At 31.7% G+C, this 19515-nt stretch overlaps 1 protein-coding gene across 5 annotated transcripts in view; it reads right to left on the bottom strand.

Moving 5' to 3' along the window:
- LOC124535174 (modifier of mdg4-like) overlaps positions 1 to 19515 on the bottom strand; it is a 319147-nt gene that overhangs the window by 206931 nt on the left and 92701 nt on the right. The window contains exon 5 of one of the 5 annotated variants that reach the window (XM_047111272.1): positions 14235 to 15299. The exons of the other annotated variants lie outside the window; for them this stretch is intronic. Coding sequence (XP_046967228.1) covers positions 14242 to 15299 — 1058 coding nt within the window. The 3' untranslated portion in view covers positions 14235 to 14241. Of the gene's footprint in view, positions 1 to 14234; positions 15300 to 19515 lie in introns of those variants that run through there. 5 annotated transcript variants of the gene reach the window in all.

Here is a 19515-nt window from a genome sequence, read left to right as displayed (position 1 = left end):
TGCCACCAACCTTGGGAACTAAGATGTTATGTCCCTTGTGCCTGTAGTTACACTGGCTCATTCACCCTTCAGACCGGAACACAACAATACTGAGTACTGTTATTTGGCGGTAGAATAACTGATGAGTGGGTGGTACCTACCCAGACGGGCTTGCACAAAGCCCTACCACCAAGTTAGAAATCTCTTTTCCACTTCTTCTATTAGAACATCATTATCAGTATCGTCTTCACGAATATTTACGTTTTGAATAGATGGTGACGCCATTATGCGCGCGCCGAAGTCGGCAGTCAAAGTGCAGATAGCGAAAGACTGTAGACGAGAGTGACAATTTTGTCGCTAGTCCACGCAGTGCTATGAAAAAACGTAAAGACGCTGACAGTTTCGTCACGGGCTTGTTCGCCGGTCGGCGTACACAAATGTCACCCAATTGTCACATCGTAACTTGCGCGCAACTCCAAACATATTCACACACTTGACAAGAGTGACGAAACAGTCACCGTAACAAAAATCACCAGTGCGCGCTAGTTCTTACAGATTACTTTACATGTCAAATATTAGTCCGCTGCAAAATTCATTTCTTTCATTCCATTGCGGTTTTAAATAAGCAAGACAGACGTAATTTATTTTGTTGACTTCCAATGAAATATAAACAATTTATAGGATAGGATATGTTTACATTTTGTCATACAGAGGATTTTATTATTTACCAAAAAAATTAGCAAATACTGCTGTATATTGTATATTAGACTATGCGATGGACATGAGTTTCTCCGTGTTTTTCTAATGTAAATAAAGTTTATTCAAATTTGGTTCTAAATAATAATTTAGTTCAAACACTTTTAAGATATCAATTATTAAGATAGTCCAATACCTAAAGAAACAGGTTAAGTTCTTATGAACTCCCCTCTTCGTTCGACAAACTTTGACAAAGCCAGCAAAATTCACTTTCCAAAACCAACTTATTCCGTATTTCACATAACTTATATGTATATTCGTTTTTTTTTTAATACAATTTGAAACACAGATCTCGGGATCTCCCTTAACAATGAAGTTTATGGTAAGAAAGAAGTACACCAAACATTATTAAATAATTATACACTATTTTTTATTGGTTATTTAAACCCATTTATATACATAGTACCTAAATTATAATATATATTTCATTCTATTAATTACTTATTATCAGAAATAATTTGTGCGAGGTAATTAAATAAATACCTAACAATCACATATGTGAAATAACTTATGTATTTATCTTTTTTATGGTAAACGTAGGCGGACGAGCAAATGTACTACCTGATGGAGTAGTCGACATCGCTCATATTAATTGGCGCCGTTGTTAAGAAACATCAACTGTTCCTCTCAAAGCCAACGCTATGTTCCAGTTGAGCCAGGTACCATCAATCTGGCTCAATTCTAAAACACAACAGTGCTAAGCATTATACTATTATTATCATTTACATTCTACCGAGAAACAACTGTTTGCCGGTCGAAAATGAGATAATTAGGATACGGGATGTGCCTTGTACCAATTCTGTCTACAAAAATAAAAATAAAATTAAACAATTTTAAGAAATACTTCTGAACTCCTAATATTTTATTTATTTGTAAAATCGAAATATTACTCTGATAGATCCATTGTTTAATTAATTTACAAATATGTACATTTAATATATATTACCTATGACATAGTAAATTGCACCCCACCCAAGGAATTTAAATTCTAGTTTCATTTATGGAAAAATATTTTAGTAAGCATACTTTCGTGCTCTGTGGTGACGGCAAATAATTCATGAATAATTGCGAAAGTGCATTGCATTGTGGTAATCGAATATAATGTTTTGATTTAACGAGTGCCTTTAGAAAATCTTTAACATAAAAATATTTTTGCTATATTTATATTATTACACTTCTAAATGGGCCATCCGGTGATAAGTGGCCACCTCCCATTAGATATATTTGATCTGGCAATGTTAGAGATATTAATCATACCCTTGAATTGCCAATGCGTCACCAACCTTCCGAACTAAGATAAGAGAACTGGCTTTCAAACCAAAACAAAACAATATAGAGTAGGTATTGCAGTTAAGCGGCACACACACAGTGAAGACAGTAAGACAGGTAGGTATTAACGTTGCGCCCTCACATGCATAAATTACACGTGATTATGTACTTGTCGCACCCGTATGATGACGTTGTCAATGGTCGTCACAAACGCAGCGCACCCTGAAGTCTTCTTGACGCATCTCCATCTTATTCTGGGACCCTCGTTCTGATGCAGCGTGAACTTATGTCCGCCTATTTCCAAGCAACGCTTACCACTGACAGTGTATCTGAAAAATGCTGTAAGAAATTTGGTCATATCAGTTATGATTTATTATTTAATAAGTGGTGTGTGTGGCTTTGTTTAGGACTGAAGTAAAAGTGTATTCCTCAAATCAAATTGCAAATAACCAAAATACATTTTCATATATTTATTTATAAAAATATCATCTGAACGATTTGTAAACATTGTATATTTCTTTAGGCAGTATTACAGCTAGTTTGGTCTCTGTTGCGATAAGAAGTCCATTTTAGTAATTCTTTTACTCGGGACACACATGAATGTTTTTGTATTTCGTTACTTTTCCATCCAACGTGAGCACAGTTGCCTTACAGCCGTGCGTTTTCCTGTGCCTGCAAACCCAGTGCACACGGCGACCATTATTCCAACATCTATTTCTGAAATACACTTGATTGTCTAAGAATAAACGAAATCCACCGTTAGCAGTTTTGAAAATCACAGCTTCTGTAAGCAAATCAATTATATTTTTTAATACATAAAACAATTCAAATATTAATCAAAGAATTAAACTTCACATGGGAATACTGAGGGAAAAATAACAACAACAACAACAGCCTGTAAATTCCCACTGCTGGGCCAAAGGCCTCCTCTCCCTTTGAGCAGAAGGTTTGGAACATATTCCACCACGCTGTTCCAATGCGGGTTGGTGGAATTCACATGTGGCAGAATTTCTATGAAATTTGTCACATGCAGATTTCCTCACCATGTTTTCCTTCACCGCTGAGCACGAGATGAATTATAAAGACAAATTAAGCACATGAATCAGCGGTGCTTGCCTGGGTTTGAACCCGCAATCATCGGTTAAGATGCACGCCTTCTAACCACTGGGCCATCTCGGCTCAGGGAAAAATATCAATAGATATTAATATATAGGCTGCTTAATTCAAAATAAAAATACATTTAGTAAAAATACTTTATTTTTTATATGTCGTAAATCAAATAAGGACTATCATTTGAAAAAACTCGTATTCCGTTAAAATTAATGGCAACGGACCTTTGACAGTCTTTAAATATCAAGAGCTCTTGTTAGAATTGGCGCTTCTCTGTCGCTGTCATTGTTAAGCTTGTGAGCGTGTAATTGCGAATGTGTGTATAAGTTAACTCAAATATAACAAACAAGTATTTTTTATCAATGCATTCTAAAGAACACAATCTGCTCATGTTTATAGAAATAACTTACAAATACTTTTTAAGGAAACTAAAGTTTTGTAAAATATTTTGTAATTTTTAGTAATTGATAAATATTTAAATCGCAATATCTTGAAAAATTCTCGTGATAACGGTTAATTCGACAGAAAAAATAAACGCTCATAATAACAATCGTAAACAATCATCATTAAGTATTAAGTTTTAGTAACGGTACTTAAAAAAAAAAACACCACAAATAAAAATAGATTACAATAATAATTATGATAAAAGTAAATAAATCTATTGATATTTTTGATTTTAATATTTTGATTTGAAGTTTATCGTAATTATAAATAACACTAAAACCGACTAGATTATGACTTGATCTAAATAAAATATATATAAATAAATTTAAATATTTTTTCTTACTTTAATTACCCTTATAAAAAAGGAGATTTTGCGCCCTTAGTCCATATGTTGGCAACCTAAAGGCGACTGTGATCCCATTTAATGATTGTGAATATTATTGTAGCGTATTATACTATTATGGATGGTGAGCACCGTAGCCCGACACTGTCTGTCTTTCTTCACACACACCCAGCTGATCTTGGGCCCCTTGCTGTCACTCCGTTTGTTGAAACGATAGCAGTCTATTAACAAAAGGGGGTTACCGAAGCGTGTCGTTGAGAATATCGGGCAGTATTCTGTAATAATCAATTGTACGCTTAAAACTTACTTACTACAATTATTTATTGTATTTTTTTAATGTATATTCAATAAAAAATGATGTTACTGATTTATAAATAGATAAGTAGAAGTAAAAGCAAGGTTTTTATATGTAGGCTAAAAACAATATCTATCAGATAACCTGGGGGCCATAGCTAGAAGTAATGGTGTGATTACTAGATAAAGTTTGACGTAACAACAACATAGACACACTCAAGATAAATATATGTATAAACACAATATAACATATCTAATCAAACGCACATACAACCTGCATCTATAAACACATAAATAAAAAGAAATGGATTAAAGTGTAATTAAAATTTGTTTATCAGAATTAAAAAAGAAAATCAGTAATCTCCATGATCGGATATGAATAAGAAGAGATGGTTTACTAATGCTGGGATTTAAATAAAACGCAAGATTGGCATGACATTTTATATTTCACAATAGATATTTACATTATATTATTAAAAAATATATTAAATATAAGAAAATCTCGACAGTCCTTAAAAAACATTTAAAATAATTAAACCAAAATTAGCAAGAGATTAACACAAATTGTATTTATTTTGATTACGATCTCCTCAAAGTTTTCAGCTACGGCAGCCATTCTTAACAAAAACAAAGGAGCCAACCATATCTCAGTTTTTTCGCTCTCATAATCCTTACACCATCTCCGAGTTGCTATATAAACTTATTACTCAAAACTGGTGATATTTTTTATCCAGTCAGTAAATCGTCAAGTGAAGTCACTGGTCCCCAAAGAAGATTATACCGAGAACCGCAATTAATTCAGTAGTTCCTCTTTCCCATCATTTCAATGACATATTACGTATTACTGGCATAGTTATGATGAAAACGACTAAAGGCAAACGTCCCATTTAGAACGTTTTCTAGTCTTCACTTTTTGCGCATTAATGACATATCTGTTTACTAGAACATCATTGCTTTCTAACATTAATATCATCTCATATCGAGTAATATGTCTTATATATTTTTAATAGACCAAGTTAAAAAATACAAATACCCCAGGAGGTATGTATTGTTTTTTCATCATTTATTTATAGCATTATAAAGAAGAAGTATAAAGTTAATGGTTATGAACGTTATTGTATCTGACGATGTCGTTATCTATGGTGATCACAGTGGCCCGGCAGTGGTTGTCTTTCTTCACGCAGACCCAGCTGCCTTTGGGCCCTTTGCTGTCGCTTCGCTTGTTGAATCGGTACGAGTCGATTATCATGAGAGGCTTACCGTAGCGTGATTTTGAGAATATAGGGGTGTATTCTGTAATATGTTAAAATAAAAATTAAAATATTCAACATAGTAGATCATTCGATACAATTATTCACAATACCTGTAAATTTCGTGATCAATGGACTGAAGATTTTAGGCTATTTACATAATAGGCCACAGTTTTTAATGGATAATTTAAGGAGTAAATGTTATTTATAATATAAAAATATGAGTAATGTTTATAACTGAAGTCGTTTTGTTAAAATATATAAATTATCATTAACATCAAATTATTTAGTCCTGTTAAATATATTTATGAGGTTTTTAAGAATAAATAATGAAAGAATTCTTGTGATTAAAATTTGTATAATTGTTCAAGTAGTATTATAACATCATAACGTAATTAAAGAAATACATAAACACAATAAAAGTCCACAACACAAGTCAAGTGTCACAACAGTGTTTCAAATAAACTTTATAATTAGTAAATATATAAACAACCAAAAGGCACTTTAAATTTTGCTTAACAGTTTAAAAATATACAAATTGTATCCATTATTATTATCCAAATAAAATCAAATCTCATTATGGTTACCATAAACTAATACGAATTAGGGTTTTTTTAATGCAATTAAAACAAATTAAATGAAAATTATTAAGTCGTGTAGAGCAAATAAATTTATTGTCAACATTATTTAGAACCTATTTATAAATTACGTAGTCGATGGTTCGACGATTATATGAATATAATTATTATTGCTGAGGATTAGTTCTCTATCATTTGAAAAATGATAAAAATACGCGATGTGATATAATTCCATCAATATAGTTCAATTATCCTTTTTTATATAACTGTATAATATTATTATTATACCATATCATTAGATATATTATTCATTGCTTAATTAAAACATTCAAGGATGATTATGTTGGACATTGAGCCTGTAGACTTGGCCGTCGACCATGCTGAGGCTGGCCGAGCAGCCGCTAACCGATCGCTTAATACAGTGCCACCAGCTCTTAACGCCATAGGATGAAGTCTTCTTGAATCTATGCTTGCCGACCATCACTACTGGATTTCCTCTGTAAGATAACCCGTAGGTACATCTGGTCACTGAAAAAGTAAAAATACATTTTACATTTGCGAGTAAGTATGTATTTTATATTAGTTGTATATTAAATGTGTATGAAGATTAATTCATATATAAATATACACGTCTATTTAGTTTGTTTCAATTTAAAAGGTAAATTGTATAACTGAAGTTGGGATTGCTCTTTAAATGAAACACATGTTATGTATACGAATGTCATGTTTAGCAGAGTTGTAGCCTCCTCCAAAATACAAAGGCTTCCCTTAATACCGAACTGCTTGACCGAAACTGGCTTAATGTTACTTAGGTATAATACAAATAAGGTAGAAATATTAAAAAAATATACAGGACAGAAATAATATAAATGTGAAATATATTTAATGAAAATTTAATACACTATCAGATAAAGTTACATTACTTATATGTAATAAATAATAATAAAAAATATTAAAATCGAATATTAGTTATCAGTTGGACAATCGTTTCTATGAAGTTGTACACAATCGTTCAAGTAATTTAGCTCCCAAGTTTAAGCAATTGGTTGAGCCAGTGTCAAATCTGACAAGCAGCCTGAAATCTGGGAGAGCCAATAGCTTCTTCGCCTCAATTCTCTGGTCGTGTGGGATTGTCATTCAATCGGATTATGAGAGAGAGGGGTATGTGTTTATGCAGCGCACGTGTGTTTTCAAACAACTTCGTTAATTAAAATACTTTAAACCGACCTTGAATTATCAATTTTAAAAAACTTAATTGCTATCTCTTTCTCACATATGGAGATTCAAAGGATATTATGTAATTTCAGTATCAAATTAGTTAGTAAAACAAAATGAGCAGCAATACCACACTTATGTTAATGAGTGCTATTGAGTGAGATGCAGTCGCCGCAATTTTTATTTCACGGAATTATATTTTAAAAATATGCCTAAGAATGATTATGAATATTTTTAATTTTAAGAATATCGTTGTCGTAAGTAACTATAGACACCTTGCAGCCCAAAGGCGCTTTGTTACAAACCCAGTACGTTCTGCTCCCGGCTGAGTGTTTGCAGTTAAATCTGAAACCATTCATGAGTAGAAGAGGTTTGCCTCGCTTGGTCTGTAGTATCGTTGGACACGCTAAAGAAGAAAATAAAAAACAAAAATTAAAATATTTCAATTTACATTCATCGCCATGAAGTGTTTATGACATTTTTAGCGAAAATGTGAATAGTATAACAAAAAAAAAACAATAATAATTTATTCGTATTCTTCTATAATTGTGGTATAAGGCCATTACATCATATATGAACTATATTTAAAAATTGATATAGCCGTTTTGTACTTTATATAACTATCAAAAACATTTCACAACAAAAAAATATAACATCGTCTCCCCTCAAACCGTAATAAGAATATTTTCGATAATTCATTAATTGTAATTATGTATGTTAAATTGAAATAACAAATATGGTTCCAAATAATCTAAGTTATTTAAAGTTAGTAATTGAATCAAGTTTTTCATATGAAACGATATGACAGTATAAAATACATATTATTATATATAAAGGTTTAAAAACGATACTTAACACATATCAAACCATTAGGTAAAACCTTATTCAAATATTACTAAAATGAATAAGATACAGGAGAATAATAATAAAATAATAGTAAACAATTCCCAAAAAAAGTAGTTATTTCATAAGTAATGTTTACATAACTTTTTATATATTGTAATCGAATATACCTACTAATAAAAACACATTATTATAAACATAAACCAAACAAGAAAGGTTAAAATAATATCATTGAATACAAATTACAATCGTTACGAAAAAATCCAGAAAACAAATTGAAGAAGTAACTTGGCACGTCTAACAGGGCGTTGGTCTTCAATGATTGTGAATCGTCTTTTCCCTGACGATGACGTCATTCACGGTGGTGATGGTAGCGCGACATCCAGTACTCACCCTGCAGCACACCCACAAGGCTCTCAGTCCACTGCTGCGATTGTTTCTATTAAATCTATACCTCCCGACCTGAATAGCCGGCTTTCCGAAACGTGTTGTGGTAAATCTATGAACTGGAAGCAGAAACGTTAGTATTTTAATGCACTGTCTGTGCTCTCACTGAGTGAATATACTACGCATTACCAATAAATTTACCAGTTACAGACCTGCATCTGTTTTTTATTATGATGCAGTGTAGAAATGTTCCATAATGGTAAACGTAATATTCTGCCTTCTCTTAATGACATTTGCCAAGTTTGATTTCGGCAATATCTTAGTTAATATTGTTAATATGTGTGCAAAGTGCACAAACCTCTCATATAAATTGATTTGATTGACGATTATGATGAATTGATTGAATTGGTACTCAATAATTCAGGACTTGGGTACGATTATTGTATAAAACAAAGCAATTAAAAACAAAAATAATTTAATAATTAATGGTTGTGTTCATTCTTTGCGTCAACGATCATCCCTTCAACAACTATAACAGATGCTTTACACGCTGGCTTGTTACTATTCTTGGCACAAAACCACGTAGCCTTGCTCCCTCGACTCTTATTGTTTTTGTAGTAGCGGTATCGTCCAATTTGGAGAACCGGTCTGCCTTTGACCGTTGTTGTAAATTGGGCTCCTAAAACAACATATTGTTTGATAAATGAATCCAGTAATAAGCATGTTAGTAGAATGGAAAATATTATTTAAAAATGGAATATAAGACGTATGTATAGTAAGACACAAATTAAATGTAGCATCGGAAAATGCAATGGAATGAAAATAAAACCGATTACTGCCGATTTACACAACCAATAGAAATAGCTCCCTATCGCGCCATTCGACGCTATTCGTCGCTATAGATTCACGCGTCAGAGAAAACAAGTGTATGTAAATCGACGCGTCAATTTGACGAATATATTAGGTCATATGATATTACAAGTTATTACGTTTGTGCAAAGATCATATTCGCGTGAGAAATAAATATTGATAATTTGGGATAGCGTACTTAATTCGGATGTGATCGGTTTTACGAATTTTGCCGTTGCGACAATTAAGTTGTGTCGTACTATACTATATTTTGATTATAAGTTTTTAAAAAAAAGTTAAAAGCGTATTCTAAAGTAGTCACAGTAAATGTTAAATTTAAGAACAATCATTGCGTTTATTAATTCAACCGAAATTTAGTTTAACTCGACGTATCAGTAACCAAGCTGTACCAAGATGGTGTGCTGCGCTTCCCCCAAGTTTCTTAAAGTTGCTGCTCTGTACGTCAAAACAATTGAAACAAAATATTTTTACTCAAATATTTGAATAATATAGAATCGTCAAACATTACCACCAGCCATCTTAATTTATAAGACCACATAACATTATTACAAATTTAACAATATCAAACAACAAAATTTATGAAAAAAAAGTATCTAAAAGATTAAAATCTCTAAGATCTTTTTTAATATTGTAAAAGACTTAGAACTTTCTATTTAGTCTTATATCCACTCACCAGATAACAACAAAATCTTCTTACTTACTGTTCCAATATAATAGGTGATCCTGCAGATATGTTAGTAAGGAAAAGAAAATAAAAACTACCTATTTATCAATTAGTATTTTATTGTCTTTTCGTTTCATTGAAAAAAATATACAGTGGATTTATTGAGTAAAATACAGCTGATCAATGTTTCAAACATTATTTTAAAAATAGCATATTGCTATGATTTCATCGATATGCCACCCGCCATGCGTGTTGGTAAGGTACGGCCGACACTTCGCAAACCGAGCGTTTGGTAATGTGAACTTAATTTGTAATCAATGACAGTGATGGCCTTTCGTTTCGACAACATCGTTCTTGTAAGTGTAAACGGACGCCTTGCAATGTCCGCGTTTCCTTGCCACCCTGCTGCATTCCCATCGAATCATATCTTTGTTCTTATAATGATAGCCTTTATGGAACCTATACTTTCCATACGTCAATATCAGATTTCCATCTCTTGAAGTATGAAACGAGTAAGCTGTAACGAAATACACGATAACGTAGTTATAGAAAATGAACGAAAAAATAATAATGAAACAATATGATAGATGTTATGTTCGCTTTAATTTGTTTAACGAATAAACATATCTTATAGATAAGATAAGTATAATTTACAATCAAAACTAAAAAAAAAGAAACCATTTTTTTTTATTTTACAACAATGTTAATTGAATATTATAAAAATACATTTTTGAATTTCGAAAATAGTACAGAATAATGAAATAGAAGAAATTTATATTCTGTAAAAAGTGACATGACGTCGGGGTAAGAAAAGGTTCGTCACCTTAAGATCTATTTTCGTGTGCTCAGTATGAGCGATAATCTGCTTTGCCGATCGAGAATGTAAGACACTGACAGACATATTTTTGTCATTTCAGTACAAGATATCATATCTTATTTAAATTTGTAATGACTAATTAGGCCATTAAAAAGATTCCATGCAAAAAAAACCAGACGTAGTCCAAAGACGTTACACTATTTTGAACTAAGTTATCATACTATGAAAATTTAATTTAATATGCAGTTGTCAGTTTCAAAAGGTACGAATTGATAAAGGAATGATTTTGAAAACTGACGAAGGTTTTCTTACCCCGATTGTACATATGCTTAAAGCTTCGTTTTATCTAGATCTATGTTATATAAGTACATTAAATTAATATATTCATATTAACGTATCTACTTTATTGTACATCACAAACGTATAATATAGAAAAGTGGGATTAAAAAAATAGTCCAGAAGATTAGCAGCTAACTAGGCATCTCTTCCGGGCCCCTTCATGTTGTTTTTATTCATGGTTATGATTGTTCTTCGTGCATACAATCGTGTCACCGCAAACAATAACCGACGCTCGACACCCAAATCTTCGTTTCTTGCAGAACCAAGCGGCTTTAAGACCAAGACTCTTATTATTTTTATAAAATCTATTGCTTCCTATGTCTAACACCAAGCATCCTCTCTGTGACGTAGAGAACACGGCAACTAAAATTAATTCAATGTAAAAATCGTATTTTCAATGTATCGAAATTAAATGTGATTAAACAGATACCGTACACATGTATTGCAGGTGAGATGGACTAGTATGTCGTGACTCGAGACTCTAAACAAAATAACGCTCTCTTATACGTCACTTTCTAAAAAAGCCTATTTTTGGATGGATGCATGCATGTTTATGGATAGGTTATATATTATAATCTTAAAATATTCTTAATAACCATAAATATCGATTATTTCGATCGATAGTCGATTAATTTTTTTAAAAAAAAAAAAATATACTTACTTGTATACACTTGGGTCTACTTAGTGTATATACTAAATTTTACCATCGAATAAAAGAAAGTAAAAAAAAAAAAACATTTTCACAGCCATATTTATTTAAGTAAACAGTACACTTATTTAGCATACAATTAACGAAGCTAGTTTTAAATATACCTAAACATATTATTACGATACTGTATTTCATATACTATTTGTACAAACAGCTTTAGTCCCCTTTCCGTATAGATATATGACCTTTGACTATTATTAAAATGAAATTGAGCAAAACATAACCTTGACATATATATACAATTCTAAAACTTCTATAGTGTATATTTTTCGCTAAATAAAAAAGGAATACAAACTCTTGAAATAAAACTAGTTTTAACGGATTTAAATCGCAATCGCAAAATATATTAATTATTTTTATCATCCCGACGTTTCGAGCACTTTACAGCGTTCGTGGTCACGGGTAGACTGTACCCGTGTAAAACAAATTTTATTTCAATATGTAATAATCGCGAAAATCTAAGACAACATAATACAAACTCTATCTAACTATGGAAACAACATCATTTGCCACATGAAATGATTGTAGAGGTTAATTCGGCCAAATCTATATTAATATTATACATGTGAATATATCTCTCTCTGTATGTCGCTCTTTCATGACCAAACTACTGAACCGCATTTTAGAAAATTTGGTATGAAGCAAACTTAAACTCCATGAAAGGACATAGGCTACTTTTTTACATGACACATGGCAATCAACACCCTAAAAAACGAACGACGCCGTGGGCGACTACTAGATATTGTTACATGCGGCATGAGCGACCAATGTATAATGTATGAATCATTAACATAGACCCATATATGATGTATGAACAAGGATGACAATAGACCGCTTACAATTTGTTACAAAATTTTGATTTTACATAATATTTCGAAATAGAATTATTTTATAACAATATACAGATAGTTTATATCCTTAATACTTTTAAGTCATAACTTTAAGGGATATTTTCATTTCGAAAGATGATGAAAATTATTCATAAAAAACTTAATTTTAAAATCCAAAAACATTACGCATATGAATCACTTATAGTTTCAAACATGTTCAGTGATTATGGACATTCTTTGTATTAATGATTTCATCGCGGAGAGTAATTAAAGAAGCGCGGCATCCCAATGACCATTTCGAGCAAAGCCACTGCGCACGCGCAGTTTTACAAGCGCTGCGTCTGTTGTATCTGTACCCGCCGATCTGAATGACGGGTTTTCCAAACTTTGAGACCGTGTAAACTGGTTCGGCTGAAAAACAAAATACATTTAAATGTGTATTAAAACAAATAATCTAAAAAAAATGAAATAATGATATTCCTTATTCATCAAGTAGGCTCAAAAAAGCACTATTGAATCGTCACGCTGAATCATCATCGTTGAATTAAATAAAAAGCTCCCACATTATTAAATTACACAATCACAAACAACAGTAACTTTAATTAGATTTAAAAAATCTTAATACAAATTATGTTATGAAACAAGAAAACCTATGTAGTAAAAGCTTTCTTTAAAAAAATCGAGTACTTTCTTTATGTAAGAGACCATTAGAAACGCAACAAGGACAGTGTACCTAATAATGTTAACGAAAAAATGGTGGTAATAAATTTGTTACGACCTTATATTAATTAAAAGCATAACTATTACAGTACGAATAAGGTAGTATTTCAGACATAAGATTTCATGCTGTGTTCAAAATTTTATTATAACTTAAATCAGGAATATGCTGTGAAAAAATAAACAAATGTTTAATAAACTTTATTGATATACGTTGCAATATCCTTTATAATCGACCTTTAGAGATAAGAATAACGGTAAAAAAAAATCTACTTTCTACAAATAATAGATAACGACATATGTAGAAAGAAATAACAATAAACTTTATACCAACAAAAAATACTCTTTTGTATATATTTATATCTCTCAGTAATTATTTACATATAAAAAAATACTTTTTCATAATAAAGGATCGATACTATCTAAGCATAATGATAATTAAATAATATTTTTAAAGATTCATCTGATGAATAGAGATCAAAGGCAACCGCCTCATTCCCTCCTTTGTATTCTATAGATCAAATTTCTAAATTAACATGGCAGCGTATATTATATATATTATAACCCGTCATGTCATAAGAAAATTGTCCATAAATTTCATTAAATACTAAATTAATTAATTTCTTTTAACATAAAAGATTAGTAAATTAACATGGGCTAACTTGCATTATTTTCAAAATCAGAATACGCTATAATTATACGTTCCTTACATTCAACAATTTTCTTTTTAACCGTTAGTTTATTTTCTCTTTTTTCAAGTCACTTTTGTTTTTCTCCTTAATACATATTATTTTATTAGTATTATATACCTTGATATGTGACATTTATTAAACATCTTTCTTACGTTTATAAAATGAAATATTTAAGTTTTGATTTATAATATCACGATACTGTCGGAGTGTTTTCGCTTTGTGTATAATATTTTCAGCTGCACACCACTCATTATACAATGAAAACATTTTTGTAAATGTAAGGTCACCGTCGAGGTACAGTTTGCTTGATTTTTGGCGCAAGTTTGGCAATTCGACCGGCTGAAAGGTTCTTACGTGACGTATGACTCCCTGTTTGACGTCGTCATTGATCTGTACAACCCTGCGCCCCCCACGACGGTCAGGAGATATGGATCCACTTCCAAGAGACCACTTTGCTAATGCTGTGTGAACTGTCCTTTCGCCAATAGAAAGCGTGTTTAAAAACATTGTTTTACATACCGGCACCTTCAATGGCGTACTATTGCTGCTGACATTAGTTAAAACTAAGAAATACTTAATAGTTTTCTTGCGTCTTGATACATCTTTTGACGTAGAGGGATGTCGAATGTCAATTGTTTCAGTGTGACGAACAATGTAATCCCACTGACTTGAGTGGTCGCCCAGTTGCCAAAATGACTTCAAGATGTGCTCACGTTCCTGGGCGTTAATTTTTTCAGAACACCTCAGTCGACAAGTAGCGGGACAGGGATCTTTTAAAGATTTTGCATCTCTTAGAACGCCGTTTCTACTCAAATATTCTTTGCCTAAGTTCTTTAGATACTTTCTTTTTACGTCTTTCCACCCATCGGGGCGCCGTTGTCGCTTTCGACCAATTCTTCTAGTCGGCGTTTTGCTTATAGACGAACCAGAAGAAGAATCGTAGCTTGAAGCATTACTTAATTGGGGCGAACTAATGCGGCTAGCTGAATAAGAATCGCAATCTTTTGGTGTTAAGGCGTCACAATTAACTTCCGTAAAGTTCTCTGTGGATGTTCGCATAGACATTCGATTCTCAATACTATTTCCAGCATTATCAGTATCATAAAAACTTCTACTGCTATTCATAGATGATTCAGAGTATATCAATTTATAATCATTCGAGCAACGTCGAGAAACCGGTGTTATAAATGAATCTAAAAAAAGGAAAACATTACAACACGTGCATTATAATTTACATTACATTACATATGAAAATAATTCCTACGGATTTGTAGTTTAGCATAACATTACAGTAGTTAACAAAATTATCATTGTCGAAATATTTTGCGCTCAAAAGTAAAAAGGAAAAAGAAACGACATTTTGTTTCGTTTTTGTACGTGAACCTACCACTTAAGAAAAAAATTGCCAGTAGGTTTTTAAACAATGATTATTTATTTTAAAGGAGAACCGTCGAAGATCCCGTTCATATAAATTGATGGTAAAATATTGCATTTTTTGTCATCTGTGACTGTAATCTGTTATGAGATTATAATAAGAAATAGACAAATGGGCTAACGAGTAACTACTGTTTGTTGATTTTAGTTACGAAAATAAACAATCCATAAATAAATAATACGAATTATACCAAATATTTTCTTATTTGGCAACAGATGCATTTTAAAATTTCTTTCTGGGATCTTGTTAATAAGCTCTTTTTTGCTTTTTTAAGTAGTAACCAAAAATGAAACAATTTCTAAGAGTAGAATTAATTTAATGTTTTAACTTAAACTGATATTTTCGAAATCATCTAATGACTACTAATAACACTAAAATTGTTATACAACTATTGAATAAGCTCCTAGAATCCTTGGATAAGAATAACAAAGTCTTACGTATATTTGAATATAGTATAATCAAAGTCGGTCCATAGATACCTTACACAAAATTAATGCAAAATAAGTTTTGCTCTTTCCTACCTCAGACCAACATACAATAGCGACCCGCAATGCTGATACTATATATAGTTGCATTTTTTTCTTTTCTTTTTACTATATTGCCCATGTACTACAATATATAATATATACATATAAAAAACTTCGTCTAGAATCACTCTATCCGCTATATAAAAAAGCCTCATTAAAATCCGTTGCGTAACTTTAAAGATCTAAGTATACATGAGAATAGACAGTGGTAAGTGACTTTATTTTATACTATATAATGATGATAATGGTACAATAAAAGTATATTAGCTATGACTGTGTTCATTGTGCACTTTGATAATCTCGTTGCTTACGGTCGTCAAGGACGCCTTGCAGCCACTCAACCGCCTCTTAGTGCACAGCCATTGGGCTTTTAAGTCCTTATTCTTCCTGTGCTGATAAAACCGATGTGTTCCAATCTGGATCACAAGTCCTCCTTGATTGGATACAGCGTATTCTGGCTTTTTGCTTTGAAAATAATTCATTGGATCCAATAATTCTGAAATTGAATTATTTTAAATGTAAATTAGGCACAAAAATAACAAACAATTATTTTACAAAGAATATAATTGATCTCCATAATTTATATTATGAACATTTTACATGGTCTAGGCATTAGAATAAGTTCGTCATATTTGTAGTTTTATCATTATACTATCGTTAATGGTCCTTGATGAAATCTGCAGTATTTATATTATGCTACCTAGAAAACTTTAACCATCAAAAAAGTATAACTAGCCTGTAATTTAAGAATGTGTTATTAAAAATAAAACTGCGTAGAAAACAAATTTTCTATTAATTTTACAATACAAAACATATATGTACATATCTATTGTAAACAAAGCGAAACGAATGTAATAAATATATAACCAACTAATTTTATACATTTACTCGTATATTTATATTAAACAAAATAATTTTATACATTTCTGTTACATTACCTATCACAAATCCGTATACAACAGTGATACGACTGTATTTCCCGATTCCTCTCACCAAAAGCAAATCTTATTTTTTTTTTTATTATATGGCTTTTATTTGTGCCAAGAGAGCACAGATTATTTCGCCAATGTCACGTGCGAAGAGAAAAGCAAATCAGTTTAAAACCAATTTGACAGCTTGAATTCGACACTGACATTTGGAATGTCAGACTAAGTCTCCTTATCGCATATAATAATCACTTTTCGCCGTGAATGACTGTTACCGTGCTTATAGATAGAATGAAAAGCAAGAGAGATTAATACTAGCTAGATTTTTATACAGGGCCGCAAAATATGCAGAACATGAAAAGTATGCATTTAAATAACATCTCAATGCGTATGATTAATTTCTTTTATAAGAATAATCTCATCATTATAAGTGATAAAAGACGCGCGACACCCCGTAGACGACTTGCTGCAGCGCCACTGGACCCTGGGGCCGCGGCATGTGCTCCGACGATTAAATCTATTTTCACCGATTTTTATGATCGGCTGACCACGTATTGATAAACCAAAAATTACATCTGCAAATTGTATTAAGATGACAGTTATGATTACTGATATTTACCGATATCATCTATTTTATTTCACCTATTCTAAATAGTCTGTTAAATATCTAATTTTCAAAAAATAAACTTTTAACATCTTTTCACAAATCTAGAAAGTATGACGAAGATCTAGTTTTGAACGTCATTATCGATCGAACTATTTCTATTCAGTCTCTAATATCAAAGATTTTTGAATCGCCCATTTATAAAAATATAAAGCATATATGTACAATCTAATGTAATTTATTATGATGTTGTCTTAAATTTTCGCGATTATTACACATTTAAATAAAACTAATTATAACGGATGAATCGCTCATGAACATGCTCTGGATAAACCTAACCATTTTATCCGATTTGATAAACCACAGATCCTCGCTAGAGAACACAGATTCATTCCTAGAATGATACGCGAGGCTATTGAAATTCAAAAACATCCGAACTTCAATAGAGAAGATGGTTGGAGACTTTCTAACACCTGGGATCCACTTATTAAAAATTTAAAATCCCAAATCCAACAGACTGCAAGACCTAAAGATACAGTTAGTGCCTTCTGCGTGCAACCGGAACGTTACTCAAGACATCAATTGAGAAATCGTTGGCGGTAGTTGTTAATAATATTTCCTTTGTTCTCCAAATAGACAAATGTCATCTTAGTCTACCCGTGACCACGAACACTGCAAAGTGCTCGAAACGTCGGGATGTTTAAAAATAATTAATATACGCGATTCATCCGTTATAATTAGTTTTATTTAAATAATTTATTATGCACTAGTAAAATATCTGAAAGAAACTTGACAATTTATGCGGTTTTAATGACATAAATCTAAAAGTGCGTATAATAGTAAACCTTACAACAAAATGTTTGAATGAATAATTGAAAATATAATTGTTGGTAATTCTAATAATTTAATTTAAAAACAACCTTATCTCATAAGATAATTAATTATTAAGCAATATTTGTATGACACATGTTTGACTGCCTCACTAGTCTAATAAATGCAGTCTAATAAAATTGTATTAAAAATCGCCGTGTGAAAATTCTCTATAGCAGCCCACAGTCTGTAATTTGGAAGTTTATTCCGTGCTTCGAAAAGAAATTAAAGCCATTGGTCTTTACCCTTTTCTCCTCGACATATCGCTTTAATGCCCATTGGACAATGCGAGTAATAATATTATATGTATTACATTCTTCGCTAGTCTCAAAGTAACAAAAAAAGAATGGAAATCAATTAATATTCCTAGGGATTTTCAACAAAAAACAAAAAATTTAAACGCAATCTTTATTAGTGTCATACATATCATACAGAATTATATATTATACTTAATTATTACTAATATATTTAATCATTTACTTGGTGGTATAGTTTTTGTACAAGCGCGTTTGCGTAGGTTAGTCGAAGGTACTTGTTCTACCGCCAAACAGCAGGTGACATTTTTATGTTCCGGTTCGAAGTACGAGTGCGCCATAATTATTACAGACATAAGGGATTTAATGTTTTTGTTCCCAAGTTACTACGACTATACAAGAAATGGTTAAATAATCTTACAGTACCAATTTCTATAGGCGATGGAGACCACTTCCTACCAGTTCAAAAAACAGCAACAACAATTATTAAGCTATATCTAAACACAGCTTTCCAACAATCTAACTATTATATAAATTCCAAAATTGAGGCCGTGCAATAAATTCACTTAAATACAGTGTCACCTTTAGTACACCACCAGTTCATAAATGGTTATGTTGGTTGGTAATCTTAACAACCTCTTGTTCAATTGTTATAACCGAAGCTTTACAGCCCTTGGTTGTTTTCTTGCAACACAGCCACTGTACCCTGGGTCCTTTGCTGTGGGTTCGTTGGTTATAGCGGTACATTCCTATCATCACCACCGGTCTGCCAAATCTGGACAGCGTAAATATT

This window comes from Vanessa cardui, chromosome 14, assembly GCF_905220365.1.
Source record: "Vanessa cardui chromosome 14, ilVanCard2.1, whole genome shotgun sequence".
In the NCBI taxonomy this organism is placed as follows: Eukaryota; Metazoa; Arthropoda; class Insecta; order Lepidoptera; family Nymphalidae; genus Vanessa; species Vanessa cardui.
The sequence above is the reverse complement of the archived record's forward strand: the minus strand, read 5'-3'. Positions and strand labels throughout refer to the sequence as shown.